A 24,846-nucleotide genomic window follows, 5' to 3' on the forward strand; every position below is an offset into this window, starting at 1 on the left:
GTAATCGGCTATTTTTTCTCCTCACACTAAAAGAAAAGCCAATCGCCGGCGGCTGTGAGAGGGACACCGGACCCGATCATGGAGAGCCTCTGCAGAGGTTTCTGTGCCCACCCGCGTCACCTACCATTGCCCACAGTACCACCCATTAGTGCCCACAATGCCACCTATAAATCACCAGTGCAGCATCACCAGTGTCGCCTATCAATACCCCCTACCAGTGCCCATCAGTGCCACCTACCAGTGCCCATCGGTGCCACCTACCAGTGTCACTCATCAGGCCCATCAGTGCCGTCTTATCAGTGCCCATCAGTGTCACCTTATCAGTGCAGCCCATCAGTGCAGCCTCATCAGTGAATATCAATGAAGAAGAAAAATGACCCGTTTGCAAAATTTTATAACAAACTATGAAACTTTTTTTTTTTTTCAAAAATTTCTGTCTTTTTTTTGTTTGTTTATCAAAAAGTAAATACCCAAGTGGTGATTAAATACCACCAAAATAAAGCTCCATTTGTGTGAAAAAAATCATTTGAGCACAGTGTAGCATGACCGCACAATTGTGATTCAAATTGCGACAGCGCTGAAAGCTGAAAATTGATCTGGGCAGAAGGAGGGGGGGGGGGGTGAAAGTGCCCAGTAAGCAAGGGGTTAATGGGAGTCTGTAGCTCTGCTTTAGGGGTCTTCAAACATTCTAAACATTAGGTTTCAGTTTACTGTCCTAACTTTAGAGGGGAGTACACGGTTCCTCGGGTTTGGTGATCAAGTAAAGTGGCGCATCCGGCCTGCAAGCCGCAGCTTGGAGAGCACAGATCTTCTTTAATCTTGGATATCCAGATTCTTGCACAAGCTCTGCTGGAATGTCCCCTTGTTTTAGCTAGTGTGATATCCGGAGTCCTGCGTGTTTCTCATAGAAATCCAATCCCTGTGAAAACAGCTTTTCATCCATAATCCTTGGATAAACATTGGATAAACCAGTGCCGGGTCACTGGGCAGACTAGGTCTGCTCACTGCAGTGTATTGGAGGATTTTGGCTGTACAGGACATGGATACCTTTTATGTTCTATAGGAAAGTCGTCACATTTATATTGTTGACTTCGCAAAATCCTAGTACAGCGTTTTTTTCTATTTTTTCTCAGTCAAGGCACCCTTTAGAACTGTGCACAATCCTGGGGCACATCGCTCTGAGGTCTCATTCCCACCAGGAGGTGGGTCCAAGCACACGCCTTTTTGCTTTTTCACACATTACACTTTTTTTTTAAATTTTTTTAAAACGTTGTTCCTTGGACCCTACCTCACACTGCCTACGCTCGTCTGCCCGCAGCGGCTTTATCCTGATGGCCACGTGTACCCCAAGCTAGGTGGTGCTTCGACATGCCTCTAGATGTACACACACCCGGCCCATGCTGCCGTTGAGATATCGGACCATTCACCAAACTTTACTACTTTGAGTTTATAAAATTTACCTGGAAACCAAGTGACCCAGCAAGAACATACAACACACTTTTCTTCCAGGGGACTTACCTCCTTAGTCAGCTCGTAGACCAGCTGGTACAGCAGGGGGGTGCAATCCACTCTTAAGGTGTAGTTTCCTAAATAAAGAAAAAAAACACAAATCTATAGGGAAGCAATCTCTTAGAAAGAGAAACTTCAAATGATAGCCACCATTCCGACTCTAAAGCCTCGTATACACAATCCGGGGGAATTGTGTGACGACAGACTGTTTGCCTAAAATCCGACCGTTAGTACGCTCCATTGGACAACTGTTGTCCAACTTTCCACCAACAAACATTGGATGGCAGGCTAGTAAATTTTCGGTGGACAAATGTCTGTTGTCAGGTTTTCCTGTCGTCTGACAAGTCCGTCACACAAAAGTCCAAAGTACAAACATGCATGCTGGGAATCAGTGCTCACCAAACACAACATTAGCAGAATGTGCCCAAAGGGTGGCGCTTAAGAGCTGAAATTCCTCATAGTACGTCACTACGTTTGTGTTTGTTGGCCGACAATTGTGTACCGTTTGTATGCAAGACAAGTTCCTGGCACACTCCCTTCGGACAAAAGTCTGACGCTTTGTTGGCCAACAATCTGATCATGTGTGCGAGGCTTCAGACTAATTGGATAACATGGGTGGTTATAGAAGGTCAACAGGCAGGTAAGAATATATATTTAAACATAGGCATTTTCACAGATCACACTACATGTTTAGGGCACTTGTCAACATTTCATCACTATCTTTCACACCATGAATAAAAATATAGGCAGCCCAGATCACATGACTGGCAGGCATAGGCGTGCACACGGGATGTGCCGGTGTGCCTGGGCACACCCTAATTACCCCCTGTTAGTGTAGCTGCATGTCGGCTGTCCTGAGTTCTCCTGTGAAATGCTGCAAGAGTGTATAGCGATTTCACATCAGATCGCCAGGCTTGTAAGAGCCGCTCAGTGCCATAAACTGTCATGTAATGTCCCTGCTTGCAGAAATTTTCTAGACCCGGTGGTGATGTCGGGGGTGGGTGGGGCTGAACAGCTATCATACACCAGCCAATGGGATAGGGGCTGGGCGGGCTGCTCCATGTATGTGACCCGCCCCCTTTTAAGCAGTTCAATCATTGGCTGGTGTTTGATAGCTGATAGAAAGGGGCAGAGCCACATACACGGAGTGCCCCCCCCCCAGCCCCTGACATCACTGGCTGGTATATGATAGCTGTTCGGCCCCACCCACCCCTGACATCACCGCCGAATTTTGACAGATAGTCTATGCAAGCAGTGACAATACAGGACAGTTTAAAGCACTGAGCAACTCTTACAAGCCTGGCGATCTGCTCAATATGAAACTCTTCCCTCTCCTCTATCAGTGCCAATCAATGCCACTTGTCAGCGCCAACCAATGCCACCAACCATTGCCACCTATCAGTGCCACTTGTCAGTGCCAATGCCACCTATCAATGCTTCCAATCAGTGCCCATCAGAGCTGCCTATCAGTGCCAACCAATGCCACCAATCAGTGCTCATCAGTGTTGCCTATCAGTGCTATTCAATGCCCATCAGTGCTATTCAGTGCTGCCCAGTGCCACCTATCAGCTCCACCAAGCAGTGCCTATCAGTGCCATCAGTGCTGCCAACCAGTGCCATTCAGTACTGCCAACCAGTGCCATTCAGTGCTGCCAACCAGTGCCATTCAGTGCTGCCAACCAGTGCCATTCAGTGCTGCCAACCAGTGCAGCCCATCAGTGGCCATCAGTGCTGCTAGTGCCCATGGGTGCTGCCAATCAGTGGCCATCAGTGCTGCCAATCAGTGGCCATCAGTGCTGCCAATCAGTTACCATCAGTGCTGCCAATCAGTTACCATCAGTGCTGCCAATCAGTTACCATCACTGCTGCTAATCTGTGCCCACCAGTGCTGCCAGTGCCCATCAGTGCTGTCAACCAGTGCAGCCTATCAGTGGCCATCGGTGCTGCCAGTGTCACCTATCAGTGCCCATGAGTGCTGCATATCAGTGCTGCCAATCAGTGCCCATCAGTGCAGCCTATCAGTGGCCATCGGTGCTGCCAGTGTCACCTATCAGTGCCCATGAGTGCAGCATATCAGTGCTGCCAACCAGTGCCCATCAGTGCTGCCACCCAGTGCCAATCAGTGTGGTCAACCAGTGCAGCCTATTAGTGGCCATCGGTGCTGCCAGTGCCCATGAGTGCTGCCTATCAGTGTTGCCAATCAGTTCCCATCAGTGCTGCCAATCCCCATCAGTGCTGACAACCAGTGCAGCCTATCAGTGGCCATCGGTGCTGCCAGTGTCGCCTATCAGTGCCCATGAGTGCCACCAATCAGTGCCCATCAGTGCTGCCAACCAGTGCCAATCAGTGCTGTCAACCAGTGCAGCCTATCAGTGGCCATCGGTGCTGCCAGTGCCCATGAGTGCTGCCTATCAGTGCTGCCAATCAATTCCCATCAGTGCTGCCAATCCCCATGAGTGTTGTCAACCAGTGCAGCCTATCAGTGGCCATCGGTGCTGCCAGTGTCACCTATCAGTGCCCATGAGTGCTGCCAATCAGAGCCCATCAGTGCACTGAGGGCAGGGGTGGGGAGATGAACTCAGCAAACAGGCACATTGTCCAAGGGGGGGTGGCCTGGTTGGGCACAACTGAAATCTGTTGATGTTTATTAAGGCCACATGCCAATCTTTAGTATAATAGGTAATCACCACACTACTATTTACAATAAACTACTGGAGGTAAAAGAAAAAAGAAAAGACCTGCCGCTAATCACTGTTATGTGTTCCCATGCCACAAAAAAAAAAAAAAAAAGTGTAGCGCTAATTTACTAATCAACAACTTAATAATGGTGGGGAAAAAAAACATAAAAAAATTAAGCTCATCTGTAGAGGGGTTTCAACCACCCCTGCTAATTGCAATACAAATTAACTTCAAGTGTAACAACTTTTTTAGTTTGGGAAGTTCGCACCATTATAGCACTTTGTACTTTAAATTTTTTTAGATTGTTACATTTAATTCTATGCATTTTAGTTATTATAATGTGAATTTTTGCACTTGAAGTTAACTTTCCACCACCCTTGCTAAGTACATCTCTTTATGGACTTTGCTTTGTGCACTGGTGCGCAGTCATGTTGGAACAGGAAGGGGCCATCACCAAACTGTTCTCACAAAGTTGGGAGCATGAAATTGTCCAAAATGTCTTGGTATGATGACGCCTTAACAGTTCCCTTCACTGGAACTATGGGGCCAAGCCCAACCCCTGAAAAACAACCCCACTTCATAATCCCCCCCTTCACCAAATGATTTGGACCAATGCACAAAGCAAGGTCCATCAAGACATGGGTGAGTGAGTTTGGGGTGGAAGAACCTGACTGGCCTTCACATTAAAGTGGAGACTGTGAGCCCGGCCTTCTCATCTAACATCAGTGCCTGACCTCACAAATGCGCTTCTGGAAGAATGATCAAACATTCCCATAGACACGCTCCTAAACCTATACACACACATACACACACACACATACACACACACGTGTTTGAGCTTTGGGGTGCACACCCTAATGCAAAAGGCTGCATACACCTATGCTCCCCGGTATAACTGTAGACTTGGATGGAAAGGAAGTCCAGAGAAATGTGACTTTCAAAATCTGGTACATGGATCTTTATTAAAAATTAGTAACGTACATCAAGCCAAAGTGTGTGATTCGGGGGGGGGGGGGGGGATGTACTCCACCTTCTTCAGGGCTGTTGTAGCGTTCTATTTGGTGGGAACAATTCCTGAATTGCAGGATGCTGGCTTTTGTTGTATAGGCAGCAATGTATGACGGGAGTAGAAAAAGGAAGTTCAATAGCCAGTAGCCAATAGCTACCCTTGCGTCGTTTTTGGTCCGTCGGAACAGCAGAAAACAGACAAACGGTTTTCCTGATAGGAATTGATTTAAAACAGGTTCTATTTCTAGGTCCGTCAGAATTTTCGGAAAGAAAAGTCCACTGAAGCCTACACATGATCAGAATATGAAATTATTCCGTCTAACTTTTTCTGCCGGAAAGTCCAACCATGCGTACACGGCATAAATGTTCGTAACACTTGGGTGCCTCGACAGGCTGCCAACAGTAGGGCAGGATGGTGTGCCTGTGCCCTTTGCCTGCACCTAAACTCCAGATCCTCATGCATAAAGGCTAGACAGCCAGTGTTTATGGGGGCAACACGCACACCATTAACTGGTTCCCGACCGATGCGAGCCAATGTATGTCGGTAGAATGGCACGGTTGGGCGCACCGCCGGTGGCACGGCGCTGGGCGGGATCTCCGTGAGTCGGGTCGTGGGTCCCGCAGACTCCTTCGCTGCGGGGATACCCCCGATCCCCTCACAGAGAGGAAGAACAGGGAGATGCTAATGTAAACAAGCATCTCCCCGTTTTGCCTAGTGACAGTGTCACTGATCTCTGCTCCCTGTGATTGAGAGCTATGATCAGTGATGTGTCACATGTAGCCATGCCCCCCCCCACAGGACACACTTAACCCTCACACTGCCCCCCCCCCCAGTGGTTAACCTCTTCACTGCCAGTGTCATTTACACAGGAATCAGTCATTTGTATAGCACTGATTGATGTATAAATGACAATGGTCCCAAAAATGTGTCAAAATTGCCCAATGTGTCCGCCATAATGTCACAGTCACAATAAAAATCGCTGATTGCCGCCATTACTAGTAAAAAAAAATTATTAATAAAAATACCACAAAACTCCCTTATTTTGTAAACGCTATAACTTTTGCGCAAATCAATCAACCGCTTATTGAGATTTTTAACAAAAATATGTAGAAGAATACGTATCGGCCTAAACTGAGGAAAAAAACTTTTTTTTTTTTTTTTTTTGGGGGATATTTATTATAGCAAAATGTAAAAAATATAAAAAATAAAGCTTTTTTTTCAAAATTGCCGCTCTTTTTTTGTTTATAGCGCAAAAAATAAAAACCACAGGGGTGATCAAATAGCACCAAAAGAAAGCTCTATTTGTGGGAAAAAAAGACATTCATTTTGTTTGGGAGCCACGTCGCACGACCGAGCAATTGTCAGTTAAAGCGACGCAGTGCCGAATCGCAAAAAGTGCTCTGGTCAGGAAAGGGGTAAAATCTTCTGGGGCTAAAGCGGTTAAGATCCCCTTAAAGTGACCGTGTTAGTAAAATCGCCTGTATAGCATTGCATATCTGATAAAATAAGAGTCACTACACTAAAAGTGGATGTTGAAATTACAGCTCTTTGCTGCTCACGCCGGCAAAAAGCAAAGTGATGGCATTTCAACAAACAGGCTTGTATGCAACTCAAAATGATTCTGCACTGTTAGTGTCACTTTTTGTTTTTTGGAGGAAAAAAAAAAAAAGGAAGCGGTATAGAAACTCACATGTGGCAAGTGGACCTTCAGAACACACATGTACAGGTGGTTTTAGTCGAAGTGCATGTGTTTGAATTACATTTTTTCATAAAATGGTGAGGCAATGACTGGTTTGTTGTCCAGATATGAAGTAACAAACACTCATGTGGCTTGGAAGTCTAGGTTGGATGTTATAAAAAAGGAGAAGCCAGAAATATACAAATTAAGTGAATGCTGCATTTTAATGTTCGCGGAGCTTGGACTATCCTGGACCCACATTGACCAAAGAGCCAAATGCTACTCATTCCTTGTTCCTCCTCTAGAATTCTCAAAGCCTCAGCTGGTTGGAGGTTAGTAAATGCTTCATCACAATGCAAAGATACTTGGGCAAATATAAAAAAAAAAAACAGGTATACATTCTACAACTTAACAACGCATACTAAAACGGGACATACAAATCTCACCTTCTATGGAAGAGTCTGAATTTATGTAGGCCACTCCTCTCTCCTGGAGAATTTTAGCATTTTCCTTAAAGAAATATTTAAAAGAGAAGATAAAGTAAGATTGTTTTATTAAACATCAGGAACTGGAAATCTATACAATTAAAATATTTTCATGAAAAAAATAAAAATGTAAAATCCAAAGTCAACATATTTGTGTAGTTTTGAACAGTGTAGAAATTGGTTAAAACCCCAGTGTGGATTTTGTCTCTCCAAATGGGAAGATTTCCCATGACTAGGTGTCCTGCAGACATTATATATATATATATATATATATATATATATATAAAATAAATCAACAAGCCATATACCAAGGAGCTAAACCTAGCACAAGGGGGTGGGAGCAGCATAATTATCTCACTGCACACTACATCCGCCATGTTACTGAAGTCCAAACCAGTAACATGGCGGACGTAGTGTGCAGGGAGATGATCCTGCTGCTCCCATCTCTTTGTGCAAAAAATGTATTCCAAAATATAAAAGGCGCCAACCCTATGTAAATACGTGTGACAGCTGCCCCTTTGAGTGTGAATAACAATAATAAAGCATACTAAAAATGTAAAGTAGGCGCTAAACTACATGCATCCTAAAATTGGCATGTGCTAAGTAATAAAGCGTACACCCACTGTGATAATCACTATTGTGCAATGCCAAAAAAAAAAGTAAGTAATATTTTTTACTTTTGCTATAATAAATATAAAATGATATATATAAAATGAGATATATATATATATATATATATATATATATATATATATATATATATATATATAATTTAATATACACACACACAAAACAAATTTCTTTCTCGGTTTAGGCTGGTATGTATTCTTCTACATATAAAAACTAAAAAAATCCACAAAGATGCTGTGAAAAAAATCCCAAATATTAATACCATTGTTCTATCAGTGATAGGTTAGTGCATATACATATCAAAGATGAAAAGTGCTGTAAAAATATGCACGTTCAAGTCCTTATTCAACTTTGACCATTTCCAAATCCTTGTACATTAAATGATTCCAATCCACCGTGCCTCTTTATATGATTCCAAGAGAAAAAGTGCTCCATCGCCAATAATACAAATGTTCACTCACCAGAGCCCAAAGGCCCATTGGACCACAAAGCGTGTGTAATGATATTATTACAATCTCCCAGCATGGGGTTCCAAGTTTTCTCCTTCCCCTCAGCAGGATATACACCGATCACACCAAAAAGAAGATAAACCCGTTGACCGTGCAACAGTTTTATTAAAAACATTTCAGTTTAAAAGCAATCCCCAAATATATGCGCTTACATGTCAGGGTGCCCAGAACGCCAGCTCGACCAGCATAAACGTTTTAGTTCAAAGGATAATATCCAACACACTGCCGTTACAATGGTACAGACAGAGGCGCCGTCTGTCTCACCAAATTCCAGCGTGCGTCTCACTGCTCAAAACGGAAGTGACGTCACATGAGGTCCACGGGAATAGCAATGGCAATCCAACCTCTGCGCATTTCGCTGTATAGCTTCATCAGGAATGTATATCCTGCTGAGGGGAAGGAGCCTCTGAGTTGGAAAGGAGAAAACTTGGAACCCCATGCTGGGAGATTGTAATAATGTCATTACACACACTTTGTGGTCCAGCGGGCCTTTGGGCTATGGTGAGTGAGCATTTGCATTATTTATGGTGGAGTATATTTTCTCTTTTAATCATAAAGATTCACGGTGGATTGGAATCAATTAAAGTGCAAGGATTTGGAAATTATCACAGTTGAATAAGGACTTGAACCTGCATATTTTTACAGCACTTTTCATCTTTGATATGTATATGCACTAAGCTATCACTGATAGAACATTGGTATTAATATTTGGGATTTTTTTTCACAGTATCTTTGTGAAATTTGTTTGTTTTTGGCATTGCACAATAGTGATTATTACATTATTTACATTTTTTATTATATTATTAACATTATACCTGCTGGTCGGGTAGTTTGTGAGTGCACCTCAGACAAGAGACCCACTGTTTAGATACTGTATGCTTTTCATCTACTCTTTACTTTACTCCTACTTCTGGACCTTTCGGCTGCCTTTGATGCAGTTGACCAACCCCTTCTGCTCCACTCCTTTGGTCTCACTGACTGTGCTCTTTGTTGGCTCTCATTCTACTGATCCCACCACACCTTCGGAGTTGGTTTACTAACATATCAGTCTGGATGTCACACCACTTCCTCAAACTCAACCTGTCCAAAACCGAGCTCATCATTTTTCCTCCCCTATGTGCCTCTCCCCCTGACTTCTCTGTCAAGATCAATGGCACAACCATCCACCCATCCCCACATGCCAGGGTGCTAGGTGTAGTCCTGGACTCAACTCTTTTTGGCACCACATTCAATCACTTTCCAAATCTTGCTGCCTCAAACCTCCTCTCACCTACTACAACTCCCTTCTCATTGACTTAACTTTAAATACACTATCCCCACTTCAGTACATGAATGCTGCTGGCAGACTCCTCCATCTTACAAACCGCTCATTGTCTGCTACTTCTCTCTTCCATTCCTCTCCATTGGCTTTCACTCACACAATGCATTAAATTCAAAATAATAACAACTTACAAAGCCATCCACAACTCGGCGCCCAGCTACATCACTAACCTAGTTTCAAAATGCCAACCAAATTGCCCTTGTCACCTCCCCCCATGTTCACCTCTAGGCCTTCCCCCAAGCCTCTCCCATCCTTTGGAATTTCCCTACCCCAATCTGTCCGACTATCTCCAACTCTATCCACTTTTAGACAGTCCCTGAAAACTTCTCTTCAGAGAAGCCTATTGTGCCATCACCCAACAACTGTATTTTTATTTTCTTCATCAGTACATCTCCTACAGTTGTTACCTTTTGTATCACTTGACCCTCTCTTCTAGGTTGTAAGCTCTAATGAGCAGGGCCCCCATCCGATTCCTCCTGTATCGAATCCTGTATATTAATAATAATCCACTGCACATTGTGGAAACCCTTTAGGATTGCTGGTTTTATGTGGATACCATTTATTCAATGTGGACTTTAACTTCTTATTGACTCAATAAAGTGACCATTGGATTTTGTAAGTGATTGCCACATTAATTCAACACCAGTGAGTGTTTAATGCTTGGGCATGGAGATGGGTATTATGTGTGGCATTGGAATTAGTCCATAGTTGGCACTCACAGCCAATTAATTTACAAAGACGTCAGTACCATCATCTCGGTTGTTTATTAGGACACCACATAAACACTCAATGTCCTTGTACTGTGTTTTGTGTGTAAACATTTTTAATAATGTGGCTACTGAGGGGCCAGTTCGGGCCACAAGAACAGGGCCAGAATAGGTGGTGCTTCCATAACCTTCAGGAGCCATTTAAGCTCACTGTACCCTTGAAAACTAGGAAAAACTAAAGCTGAACGTTGTTTTAATATTTCTCAATAGCCAAAATGTTTTTAAACCTCTGTTTGCACTAAATGCCTTTACAAACCCAGATATTAATTTGTTAATGCAGAAGTGACACCATCACTGTGCTGCAGATCTCATATCAGGTAATCTTTGCAGTGCCTTTTAGAAGCCCAGGCAATGGCTTAGTTTGAACCGCCAGTGTGCCATACTCCACATGCACTGGGAAGCTCCATAGGCTTCTATCTGCTGCCTGTATATCTTAGCACTTTAGACTTTTTGCACCAGCTTGACATCCTGTAGTAATGTACGAGTTATTAGAAGTAACTACAGCCGCCAGAGGGGAATCTTTTTTTTTTTTTTCCTTTACACCTGGAAGAGTTTTCACTTGCAGCCGATGAGTATCAGACCCGCGCTGGAAAGCAGAGATGTACTGGGGAGCAGACATGCAATGGGATATCCTGTAAAAGTGATGCTGTGACTTGCCTCATGAGTGTAAGAGGTTTGCCTTGTACTTCTAAGAAGAAAAAAAAATTCTCCCTAGAATAAGTGAGAATGCCAAAAAGTGAGCAGGTGTGAAAGTGAACATAGGGCAGGACTGGCAAGAGCCACATTCTGAGCAGTGATGGTCTCTACCCCCTTACACAAATCTAGGACCTCCATACTAAGATGGAGGCATGGAAAACCTATGACCTCTGGGCTGAGCAGCTTGTAAAGCTGAAACCAAGAAATCAGAGGTCCTAATCTCATGCCTGCACCAAAGTTGGCAAACCTACATTGGGAAGATAAGGTTTTGCATGGGTGCATGCATCTACTGTAGTAAACTTGCAATTTCAGCGTGCTTGTATTCAATTTAGTTCTGCTTTAAGGCAGCCCAGGGTATAGTGATAAGGAGATGGTAATAGTAATCCATAGTAATCAATTTAATTTCATTTTAATTTAAATTGTAATAAGAATTCTGAGTGCTATGAGAAAACACTTTGCTACAATCAACACCACTTGATCTCACCTCTGCCCACTCTGTTGATCCCAGAAGTCCAAACTCTTCTGCATCCCAACTTGCAAAAATAATTGTTCTTCTGGGCCTCCAACCTGGAAAAAACAAGATGTTCTTTAGCTGTGGACAAGACTGCATTCTTCACTGCTTAGAGACATGCTGGTATGTTAATTGGCTTATGTCTAAAATCAGGCCTAGTATGTGTGGGCCTAAAAATCCCAACTGGATCCTCCCAAGTAAAGCCTGGTGATACTCAAGTCACTAATGCCGCCCTGGTACTCTTTTCAAGCATGAAGCCACAGTAAATGTGAAGTTGCAGGGTCTGAAGTGGATGGATAGGTGGGATGAAATAATAAAACAAATGCTAGGAGACCTTATCTTTTTCGCTGCCAGATGGAACAGGGCAGAGTGGGGCTGTATACATTATATTAATTGAGGGGCAGTACCAAACCTCAAAACTTAGAACTTGTAATAACTTATCTCCCCCCTCCCCGTCTGGTCACCTCTGAACATTTACTAAGCAAGAGAAGTATAGAGGAATTGGCCTACAGGAGTTGGCGAGAGGATTCAGAGTTACTATGGTCCGAGAAACATGAAACCATCTTTCCATACTCTCGTTGAATGATTTTTACAATTAAAAATAGAAACACTGCAAATAAATGTAGACTACATGCTACCAGCAGTAGTGCATTCTTGCAATGGTCTTCAATTGAAAAAAAACTATCACAATGCAAGAAGAGTCATTATTTATGTGCACCATGACGTCTAAATACAGATCTGGGGTGAAAATTGAAAAAGCAAGAATTAAACCAAAAAAAAAAAAATGTAAAAAATTGATTATTGGGCATGGAAATAGGCAATCAATAGTTGGATAAAAAAACAAATGGAGATGCTAAAGTCCTTGTTATGATCAGAAATACGCTTCTGGGCCCCCCCCCCCCCAAGGACTCCTGTGACATCTATCTTGTTGTAATGTTGTGATGGAGCAGGCTGAGACTTGGGCAAAGTGGTATGTGTCTCATGCTTCAAGGTGTCCTGCTCTCCTTATTAGTATTAAAGAAGTGAGCCCAAGCTCTGAGTGCACCTCCATTTTACATTGTCTGGAAAGGACTAATACTGACATATAATCACACACACAGGTTGGACTTGATGGACTTGTGTCTTTTTTTCAACCTCACCTACTAAGCATCTATGAGTTAAACAAAAAAACATAAAAAAAACAAAAAAAAAAACAAACACACTACGGTCTTACCTTGAGGGAAAAAAAAAAAAAAAAAAACTGCTGCAATTGGTGTGACCTTCAACCTATAGTATACAGCCTAGATCACACGCTCTTGGGCTACCAAATCATTGCAGTAGAGGGTCTATTTCTTTTTAATCAGACAGAGGCCGTTATTGATTTGAAGTGAGCTTGGCGGCTCAGCAATGAAAGACACATTACAGCAGTACTAAACAATGTACAGCCTGCATATAAAATGAGCAAATAGAATAGTTACCTTACAAATATTATGAAAAGGATGGGAGGTGCCAAGTTTGGTCTGGAGTGGGGTTGACCCACATCACAAAAAATCTATGTATAGGGAATGGATTCCTCTTGGGGGACTTTTTAGGGAAACAACCAACAACACAAACACGAGTGGTTGTTTTCCCTAAAAAGTCCCCCGAGAGGAATCAATTCCCTATACCGTACAAATATTAGTACAAAGTATACAAAGAAACAGTATTTCAATACATTACCACAATATAATCAGTAAAGTTGCGCATGCAGTAACTAACTTTTTTTTGGGTTTATAACTTTGATGTATAAAGTCTTTTTTTTTTGAAAAACAAAAAAAAAAGCACGTTTAATAAATCTCAAAAAAGATTCCCAGAACACTATGGGATTTCTAATTCAAGAAAACACAGCTGTTATGGTCTTTCAGGCACCCAGTCCCTTATTGAAACCACAGATAAAAGCATTTGGAGAAGAGGGGGGTGGGGAGGAGTCACTGCTTTGACTCATTTACTCATGTGTAAATGTCAGCTTGAGCTACTGAGCCCTGTAAATAGTTTTTTTTTTAACAAAAGGAATAAAGGATTTGCAGAAAAGTATGTAAAAGTAGCCTGCTGGTTACATAGAAAAATACTAAATATTTATATGCAGCTATCAAGGCATACTAACTCTATGTAAACCGCATTTTCTATAGAATACAGTGGTGTGAAAAAGTGTTTGCCCCCTTCCTCATTTCCTGTTCCTTTGCATGTTTGTCACACTTAAGTGTTTCGGAACATCAAACCAATTTAAACAATAGTCAAGGACAACAAAAGTAAACACAAAATGCAATTTGTAAATGAAGGTGTTTATTATTAAAGGTGAAAAAAAATCCAAACCATCATGGCCCTGTGTGAAAAAGTGATTGCCCCCTAAACCTAATAACTGGTTGGGCCACCCTTAGCAGCAACAACTGCAACCAAGCGGTTGCGATAACGTGCAATGAGGCTTTTACAGCGTCCTGGAGGAATTTTGGCCCACTCATCTTTGCAGAATTGTCCTAATTCAGTTACATTAGAGGGTTTTCGAGCATGAACGGCCTTTTTAAGGTCATACCACAACATCTCAATAGGATTCAGGTCAGGACTTTGGCTAGGCCACTCCAAAGTCTTCATTTTGTTTTTCTTCAGCCATTCGGTGGTGGACTTGCTGGTGTGTTTAGGATCATTGTCCTGCTGCAGAACCCAAGTTCGTTTCAGCTTGAGTACACGAACAGATGGTCGGACATTCTCCTTCAGGATCTCTTGGTAGACAGCAGAATTCATAGTTCCTTTTATCACGGCAAGTCTTCCAGGTCCTGAAGCAGCAAAACAGCCCCAGACCATCACACTACCACCACCATATTTTACTGTTGGTATAATGTTCTTTTTATGAAATGCAGTGTTCCTTCTACGCCAGATATACTTGGACACACACCTTCCAAAGAGTTCAACTTTTGTCTCATCGGTCCACAGAATGTTGTCCCAAAAGTCTTGGGGATCATCAAGATGTGTTGTAGAGAAATTGAGACGAGCTTTGCTGTTCTTTTTGCTCAGCAGTGGTTTTCTCCTTGGAACTCTGCCATGCAGGCCATTTTTGCCCAGTCTTTTCCTGATGGTGGAGGCATGAACGCTGACCTTAACTGAGGCAAGTGAGGCCTGCAGTTCCTTGGACGTTGTTGTGGGGTCTTTTGTGACCTTTTGGATGAGTCGTCGCTGCGCTCTTGGGGTAATTTTGGGCGGCCGGCCACTCCTGGGAAGGTTCACCACTGTTCCATGTCTTCGCCATTTGTGGATAATGGCTCTCACTGTGGTTCGCTGGATTCCCAAAGCTTTGGAAATGGCTTTATAACCCTTTCCAGACTGATAGATCTCAATTACTTTCTTTCTCAATTGTTCCTGAATTTCTTTGGGTCTCGGCATGATGTGTAGCTTTTAAGGATCTTCTGGTGGACCTTACTGTGTCAAGCAGCTCCTATTTAAGTGATGCCTTGATTGTGAACAGGTGTGGCAATAATCAGGCCTGGGTGTGGCTAGAGAAATTGAACTCAGGTGTGGACAACCACAGTTATAGTATGTTTTAACAAGGGGGGCAATCACTTTTTCACACAGGGCCATGATGGTTTGGATTTTTTTTCACCTTTAATAATAAACACCTTCATTTACAAATTGCATTTTGTGTTGACTTGTGTTGTCCTTGACTATTGTTTAAATTGGTTTGATGTTCCGAAACACTTAAGTGTGACAAACATGCAAAGGAACAGGAAATGAGGAAGGGGGCAAACACTTTTTCACACCACTGTACTTAAGGGAAAAAACACCAGTGAATTCAGTTATCTGCCTGTGGTTCAGTTTTAAAGGATAAGCACTGTTATCAAAATGTTTACCGTTTTGAATGTAGCACCCTGCTGTTTAGGCAGGGTTGCTATTAAATTTATTTGCCAAGTGAAGGCGGCCAATTGATAGGTCAATTGATTTCACCCCAGTTTTGGAATAGCTGCACTTCTCTCTTCTGTCACTAGATGGCCAGTTATCTGGTGACCTTAAATAAGACAAGGGCATTGCAAGGACAGATTAGGGATGAATGGGGTGTCTCAGCCAATGGGCAGATATTTTCTTGAGTCCCTTGGCCTGCTGGGAGAGCCCAAGTTGAATACCTTTATCATTAGTAACAGCTACAAGATTGTTGCCATAGGATACAGCAGTCCTACCTATACAAAAGTGGTGTCCGGCTGGTGGCGTTCACCTGTATAGCTGTCCACCTGTAGAAGTCTCAGAGTCTGCCAATTAACATTGCATCTACCTAAGGGTGTCTTGGACCTAATCCTCTCCCCCACAGTTCTATTTAAGAGACAATAAATCTCTTTGCATTCAAAAAGTGTCTGACGCCCACCTGTTCATCTTGCATTACACCCACATTGTATTGTAACCCACTCTACACAGAAGCATGTCAGCTGTCCTTAACTCCTGAGGTCACCATTGGTCTTCAGGGGCCCTGGGACTTTGCTACATGAATGTCATGTAATTCAAGCATTATGTGTAATTATAACACTACTTTTATCATAGTCTTCCATTACAAGTGTTTCCTACATGATAGGTTCCCTTTAATATTTCCAAAGTTTCCATGTAGTGTTCAATTACAGAAAAAGTGTTCTATGTTCTTGTTTATACAGCAATATGTTTTGCCATTGTACAAGATTAGAATTATGTGTTACCTTCAAGGAATACATAACACAGAAATGTATCAACTGGGTGGATTTAATATCAGTCTGTAGGGCAATAAAAGCAATAATTAAACCCCAATTATACTATTCAGGAATTATCCACTGATCTCACTAGAGTAAAAGTAAATTGGTTGCTATTAATCCGTTCCATTGACAAAATCTTATTATGTAGGTCCATGGCCATCATTAGAAATAACTGGGCCCCAAACAGCGTACCTGACAGGGCCCCCGTCTGACAGTCCCTGCCTTTAAATACCTTATTGTACTTGCCCAGTAATCCCACCAGTCACAGCTCCAACCAAGAAAACAATATCTCTCTGACTTCAATAGTTAATAGGTTCAAGGGACATATCACAAGGGGGCTGGGGATAGAGAGGGGACCATTTAATCATTTATGAGATCAGTAAAGTAGTCCTCCATGCATGGCTCCCAACAAATAAAAGGTCCTATCTGCTCTAGTGGATTAATATACAAGAGTTTGAAACTCAAATCAAATTGTCTGGAGCAATGGCACGAAAATTACGCCACCTACTCCCAGAAATGAATAAATAGTCCACTCCCCCGTCACCCATTTAATCACTGGTAGTCATAGCCAGTGGAATTATAGTGCATGTGCCCAAAAGATGTTAAACTCCCCATCTCTAACTTGGGGCCCCTGCTAAACTGATGGGTCCTGGAACAGGAGGGCTGGCTCTACCCTACCCCTCCCAATCGGCAGCCCTGCGTACGACCAACTAGGGGATTGCCACAGACAATTACCCCTATTCATACAAAAATTACTGGGGCCTTTCAGATTGCACTGCACCAAAAACACATTGGTACTGCTGTTCCATGTGATTTAGTGGCACTGCGTTTGAAAATTTGGGGTACCATTAACAGTTAATGGCACCCATGAGCATCACGCAAGGGCAGAGTGCAGGAACCACACACAGAATGTTTGTCACCACGTTTCAGTGCAAACAAGTCAGATTGGAACAAAAAATTATCTTCCACACATACTGCCCAAAGCCAAGAAAGTAGAATGGATACATGGCAAGCGGGGGCCCCACACACGTGAGATGCCAAAGTACTTCAGGAATCCATGATCCATGGATCATGTCAATCAAGGGTGGGCTGACTTTGGGGACTCATGGGTCACCATTAACAAGCTGCAAAAGACATGGAAGTCCTTGTCTATTGCAATTGATTGGGTATTCTTTGCAAAGTGAAATTTCACCTCATTCACCAAGCTAAGAGAAGTTTCCTTTTCCTCATTGCAGAATAGATTAAATATGTTTAAACAAACTTTTTGGTTAATATAAAATTAAAATCCAAGTCAAACAAAACTATGTTATGGAGACTCTACCTTCTTTTACTTTTTTTCCAAAGCTTCTCGCAACTTCCTGCAGTACAGCTGCTCCGGTAGTTGGATCTATTCCACCAAACACCCAGGAATCTCGATGGCCTCCCAAAATTATGTAACGATCTAAAGAAACGTAAAAGGACAAAAAATGAAAAAAAGCATCGAGTGGTGTCTGGCGAAAGCCAGTTTACAGGAAATACCATTTCTTGGATGGACTTAAGTGTAGTCATGTACAATCTAACCATGTTTACGTGATATTTCTCACTATACAAAAATATATGTCAGTATGACTAGTCCAGTGGTAGTCAACTTACCTAATATAGGCTTCAGGTGCAGCCCCTGATATGACCAACGGGCTGCATATAATATTCAGTCAACTTACAGAAAGCTGACAAAGACTGGGCACATGTATTAGCCATTGCTGGAAAAAAAGGAGACACTTCCTGAATCAGGAAAATGTTGCACTGTGACCACTAAAATTGAATCTGATGATTATTGGAAATAATAATATTGGACAAAATTTGTTATGGCCAGGCATTTGCTTGTGGCATGGAACAGCGTATTTCTTTTAATGAGCCCTCCAAGCAGTAGCGTTGCTAGGGGGTGGCTACTGGGGCTATAGCCCAGAATCTAGGGCCCATAGCCCAGAGTCTCTTACCTAGGGTTGGCTCTGGGCTCCATCTGCTCAGCTGGTGGTCGGGGGGGTGAACATAATTAGTTAATGTTATCAGGCACAAGTTCCTATCTATACTCAGCAGTTGCGACAATTTAATCATTGTCCTGACATCCACTTCTATAACAATCTGCCGGGCAATGTAATTGGCGGGAATCACAGCACAAGGATTACTCTGCCTGAGCCCGAAAATCAAATAGTCCCGGTGGAGTTTGATATAGAAGTGGATGTCACTACGATTATTAAATTGCGAAAACTGCTGAATATAGATAAGAGCTTGTGCCTGATAACATTAACTAGTCATGTTCCTCCCCAAGCCACCAGCTGAGCAGATGGAGCCCAGTTGAAAATCTGCATCACTACAAGCGGTAAGCACTTAAACTGAGGGGTTAAACAGCCCTGTTGCTTCCCCTGGCCCCCAGCTGAGCAGAAGTTTTTTTTTCATAATTGCTGCAGACAAGGGGGGGGGGGACGCTCTGGGGACCCTGATGAAGGGGGGGTTGGCACACTCTGGGGTCCGACCCTGATGAAGGGGAGGGGGCACGCTCTGGGGACCGACCCTGATGAAGGGTCTCTCTTGGGACCAGGGCTTGTCTTCTCAGGGAATAGGTGCAGGAACTGCCCTCTTCCGAGTAAGCCTTCGTCTCTGGCCACCAACCCAACTTTAAGCACCATCTCTTGATTCCACCCCTCTACCCACCTCCCAGTACAGCACCATCCAGAGAATACAGAACCAAGTATTTTGTGTTGAAAACAAGAAAGATAGTAGATCCTTTGCAATGAGCAACAACATCCCCCCCCTCCAGCAACAATAGATCCCCCACACAATAAAATACTTTCCCCCCAGCAACAATGGACCCCCCCCCCAAACAACAAAAGACTTTCCCCCAGAAACAATGGCCCTGCAGCAAATCAAAATACCACCCCAGCAACAATAGGCCCTTCAGCAGCCAGCAACAATATACCTCTCCCTCAACAGTAGATCCCACCCAGCAACAATTGACCCCCCAGCAAAATAAAACACCCCCCACCCCCCCCTCCACCAGCAACACTAAAACTTACCCAGCAACAATAGACCCCCACCAGGGACAATAGATACCCCGGCAGCCAGCATCAATAGACCCTCCGACACCCACTTGCCATTATATACATTCAGTGCTGGAGGTGCCAGAACTGCGTTCCAGCTGAAAAAAAGCCCCGCTTGGGACCCTGATGTAATATATACACACACACACACACACACACATATATATATACATATAAACACACATTATATACATGTGTATGCCTGCCCAAGCATATGACTTTCTTTACTTCGCTGCCATGGGCTCTAGCCCCAGACCTTTTGTAGACCTAGCAACTAGTGATGGACGAACTTCCGACGGGACGTTTCGCGAACGCGAACCACGAACGTGACCCCCATTGACTTTAATGGCAGGTGAACCTTAAAAACCTCCAGGTCATATTTTCAGCCACAAAATACTTACTAGCTGTGCACACATAGTCCCACAACATGGACACTGACATAAAAGTATTAAGTGAATCTGGGATCGACAACGACAAGCATTCTTTTTTTATCTGTGAAATTTTGACAATTCAGGAGATGATCAGTGCCACAGTCAGGGCAGCGCAGTCCTGTTCCAGTGTCCCAGTGTGCCAACCTGTGCTTAAGCCCCTCCCTCTGCCCGGCCCTTACCCCCACCTATGCAGGGCTCCACTGCGGTGGTCCGGAGGTGTCAGTCCAGTGCTGATCCTCAGCCATGGTGCTGGCACTGCCTGCTGATTGGCTTCTCCGCTGCTATCTCCCTCACTGTCTGAAACCAGCACCATGATAGAGACTGAGCACTGACACCAGCACCGAGATAGAGAGCACTGACACCAGCACCGTGATAGAGAGCACTGAGACCACACCAGCACAGCGATAGAGAGCACTGAGACCACACCAGCACCGAGATAGAGAGAGCACTGACACCAGCACCGTGATAGAGAGAGAGCACTGACACCAGCACAGAGATAGAGAGAGAGCACTGACACCAGCACCGAGATAGAGAGAGAGCACTGACACCACACCAGCACGGAGATAGAGAGAGAGAGCACTGACACAACACCAGCACCGAGATAGAGAGAGCACTGACACCAGCACTGAGATATAGAGAGAGCACTGACACCAGCACCGTGATAGAGAGCACTGACACCAGCACCATGATAGAGAGCACTGACACCACACCAGCACCGAGATAGAGAGCACTGACACCAGCACCGAGATAGAGCACTGACACCAGCACCGAGATAGAGCACTGACACCAGCACCGAGATAGAGAGAGAGCACTAACACCAGCACCGAGATAGAGAACACTGACACCAGCAACTTGCTGCGGGACCCAAAAATATGACACCGCTTAACCTCTTCAAACAGGAGGGTATGGGCATATAGTACGGTGTGCTTTTTTTGTACAAGGAAGTGAGCCAAAGGTAGAAAAAAGGTCTGTGTGCTAGATTATATAAATTGTTTAAAGAGTTATGCATATACATGGTCTATGGTCACATGTGTTGAATTCCTCCGAGATCCATGCCTCATTCATTTTTATAAATGTGAGGTAGTCAACACTGTCGTGAGCTAGGCGAGTGCGCTCATCGGTCAAGATCTCCCCTGCTGCGCTGAACGTCCTTTCGGACAGGACACTGGATGAGGGGCAAGCCAACAGTTCCATTGCAAATTGGGCAAACTCTGGCCAGAGGTCAAGCCTACCCACCCAGTAGTCCGGGGGTTCATCACTTCTCAGAGCGTCCACATCGGCCGTTAACCTGATGTAGTCGGACACCTGTCAGTTTAGGCGTTTGCTGATGCTGGATCCGGATGAAACCTGTCGATGTGTCGGCTGAAAGAATGACCTCATATCAGCAGTGACCAACACATATTCAAACCGCCCTCTTCTTGCAGGAGCGGTTGGATTGGTACCCACAACTCTTTCTCTGGGAGTGGGAATTCCTCTGCCAGCACACCCAAAAGCAGAATGCAGCATTTCTCTAAGCAAGGCCTGGAAGTGCTCCATTCTGACAGCCCTCTGTGATGGTGGTAACATTTCTGCCATTTTGTGTTTGTACCAGGGGTCTAAGTACGTTGCCACCCAGTACTGGTCCTTGACCTTTATGCTTTTTATACAGGGGTCCCTGTTAAAACACTGGAGCATGAAGGCCCCCATTTGCACTAAACTGGAAGCGGTGTGGTGGCCTGGCTCCTGCTCATCATCCAGGATAATGTCGTCCTCTTTATTCTCCTCTCCCCATCCACGCACAACAACAGGGATCCCAGAAAGGTTTAAAGCATGCTCTTCTTGCTCCTCCTCATCCGCCCCGGCACCATCCTCCTCTGACTCCTCTTCAGACTCCTGTTGTTGACTTGTCTCAGATAGAGTAGCTAGCCTGGGAATTCATCCAGCATTGCGGCTTCCTCATCTTCCTGCTCCTCCACAGCTTGATCAATGACGCAATGCACGCTCCATAAAGAAGGCATAAGGCACGATGTCACTAATGGCACCATAGCTGTGACTGACCAGTTTGGTGATCTCATCAAATGGCCGCAGAAGTCTGCATGCATCGCACATGAGCAGCCACTGGCACAGTGAAAAAAAACCAAGCTCCCCAGAACCTGTTCTGCCGCAGAGTTCGTACAGGTAGTCGTTAACTGCACATTTCTGCTGGACCAGCCCATCAAGCATATAGAAGGTTGAGTTCCATCGCGTCGGGCAATGGCAAATAAGACGTCTGACCGGCAGATTGTGTCGCCGCTGAATGTCAGCAAGGTGAGCCATGGCCGTGTATGATCTTCTGAAATGGGCCGAGATTTTCTTTGCCTGCCGCAAGATGTCCTGGACCCCAGGATATTTGACAACGAATCGCTGCACAACCAAGTTTAAGACGTGTGCCATGCATGGTAGGTGTGTAATGTTGCCTTGTTTCAATGCGCTAAGCAGATTGGCACCGTTGTCACACACCACTTTACCAACTGTCAAATTGAGCGGTGTTAGCCACTGATCTGCCTGTGAACGCAAAGCTGAAAGGAGTGCAGGGCCAGTGTGGCTCTTGGTTTCCAGGCACAACAAACGCAGCACAGCATGGTAACGTCTCACCTGGCATGTCGAATAGGTTCTGGGGATCTTGGGCGGCGCAGCGAAAGAGACGCTAGCAGTGGAAAAGGAGGAGTCAGCCAAGGAGGAGAGGGAGGATGGAGTAGGAGGAGAAGAAGAGGCAGGCCTGCATGCAATCCGTGGCGGTAAAACCAAATCTACACAGGTGCCATAGGTTACATGCTTAACGGCCGTCAGAAGGTTCACCCAGTGGGCAGTAAAAGTTCTATACCTTCCCTGCCCGTGTTTGCTAGACCACGTGTCTGTGGTCAGATGTATCTTGGCACCGACACTGTGTGCCAGAGATACATTCACTTGCCGCTGAACATGGCCATATAGCTCTGGGATGCCCTTCTCTGAGAAATACTTCCTTCCTGGGACCTTCCATTGTGGTGTTCCAATGGCCACAAATTTTTGAAAGGCCTCCGAGTCCACCAGTTTATATGGCAGTAGTTGGCGGGCCATCAGTTCTGACAAGCCAGCGGTCAACCGTTGGGCAAGAGGGTTATCCAGTGTCATCATTTTTTTTACGCTCGAACATTTGGCCCACGGTAGCCTGCCTTTTTCCAGAAAAACGTGAAGACGGCATGATGGAAGGTGGAGTGGAGGACAATTCTGAGGAGAGAGGAGAAGGAGAAGTAGAAGAGGCTGGACGGTGAGAGCCTGGAGTGTGGCTTTGTGTGTTCCGTTGCTCCCACTGGGCTCGGTGATGGCAGCTCATGTGCCTTCTAAAGGCGGTCATCCCTAGGTGAGTGTTGGGCTTACCGCGACTTATGAGTTGATTGCAAAGGCTGCATATGGCAACACTATTGTCAGCAGCGGACACGTTAAAAAAAGCCCACACTGCGCAGCCATGTGCCGGCATCCTGGGAGCGCCAGATGTGACTGTACATGGTTGATGCCTCGCTCCTGATACATTAGCAGTCTGGTTTGTCAATCCTGTGCAATCTAAGTTCCGCCTGCTTCTCCTCCCTATCTGCTGGTCCATATCTCCCTCTGAACACCCCTCCTCTTCCTCTCTTGTGGGCACCCACGTGACATCACTAGACACGTCATCATCATCGATGTCACCTTCCCCACCGCTATAATTAGAGAAGGCAGCAACACCGGGGACCAACCTCCTCCTTGGGCTGATCTGGGTACTGTCGTCAGACTGCTGAGTGGCGGTTGTTGCTGCCTCCTCTTCCTGATCCAATGCCAAGAGTGGCTGCGCATCAGAAATGTCTTGTGATGGATCGTAAAATAATTCCTGTGACTCAAGCAGAGGTTATATAGTGGTGATAGTGTCTTTGGGGGTGTACACACCAGAGAGTGGAGAAGAGGGTGCAGATCGAGAGGATGAGGAGGGTGCAGAAGAGTAAGGCTGAGTGAGCCACTCAACCAAGTCTGGTGCGTCCTTTGACGTAATCAAACGCACCTTCTGCAATTTGCCACTTTGGCTCAAGCCTGTTGCTCCTGCCCTACCCCCCCCGCGGAAGGGCCTGCCTCTTCCTCTGCCTGTCATTTTTTAAATGACCCTGTGACAAACGTCTCTAGAGAAGTGCATTATATATGTGGAAGAAGGTATATAACACCCCGCTTCAATCTGTCGTTTTGGGGGGGCACTGGTCTATCACACCAGTTATAATACTTTTTTCCAATTGCGTTTGTCACTCTTTGTAGTATCGCTGCAGAACCGCTCAGCAGTCACAATGCTGCACAGTGGAAATGCACTATACTATGCTATCTATATGTGAAAGTATTTTATACGTGTATTACACCCCTATATACTGCACACCAAATAGTACACCTATACCAGTCCTTAAAAGGACCTTTGTGGATCTAATAGTAGCTAGCTATTAGCTAGTGAATTGCAGACTGTCCCTGCTCCAAAAACCAAACTGTCCCTCCCTACACTGAGAAACGACAGCTGCAGAATCGGTCAGCAGCACTGCATGCAGTGCACTATAATATGCTTTCTATATTTGAAGAAAGTATATTATACGTGTATTACAACCCTATATACTGTTGAAGAATATTATTTATGTCTATATTCTCGTATCTCAGAGGCGTTTCCGAATCAATAGCATTGATAGTCAAACTGACTTAAAAGAAAGTGTGAGTTTATTTGTCACACAGTTGGCATCATAAATACAATGTAAAAAGTATAATAGTTCAGTTCAGTGTAGGTAAAAATATATAAAATTGAATAGTTATAAAGCTGTAATAAGCTTATG

At 44.4% G+C, this 24,846-nt stretch overlaps 1 protein-coding gene across 2 annotated transcripts in view; it reads right to left on the reverse strand.

Moving 5' to 3' along the window:
* The window catches only part of LOC143986593 (N-acetylated-alpha-linked acidic dipeptidase 2-like), a 143,939-nt gene that overhangs the window by 28,571 nt on the left and 90,522 nt on the right, over window positions 1-24,846 (reverse strand). For both annotated transcript variants that reach the window (XM_077485002.1, XM_077485003.1), the window contains 4 exons: window positions 17,834-17,953; window positions 11,768-11,850; window positions 7,322-7,385; window positions 1,519-1,586 (listed from right to left, as the gene is read on the reverse strand). In XM_077485002.1, coding sequence (XP_077341128.1) covers window positions 1,519-1,586; window positions 7,322-7,385; window positions 11,768-11,850; window positions 17,834-17,953 — 335 coding nt within the window. The remainder of the gene's footprint in view (window positions 1-1,518; window positions 1,587-7,321; window positions 7,386-11,767; window positions 11,851-17,833; window positions 17,954-24,846) is intronic.

The sequence above is a fragment of the Lithobates pipiens genome, unplaced genomic scaffold (genome assembly GCF_037356315.1).
Source record: "Lithobates pipiens isolate NorthernLeopardFrog02 unplaced genomic scaffold, aLitPip1_a1.2 Scaffold_17, whole genome shotgun sequence".
Lineage (NCBI taxonomy): Eukaryota > Metazoa > Chordata > Amphibia > Anura > Ranidae > Lithobates > Lithobates pipiens.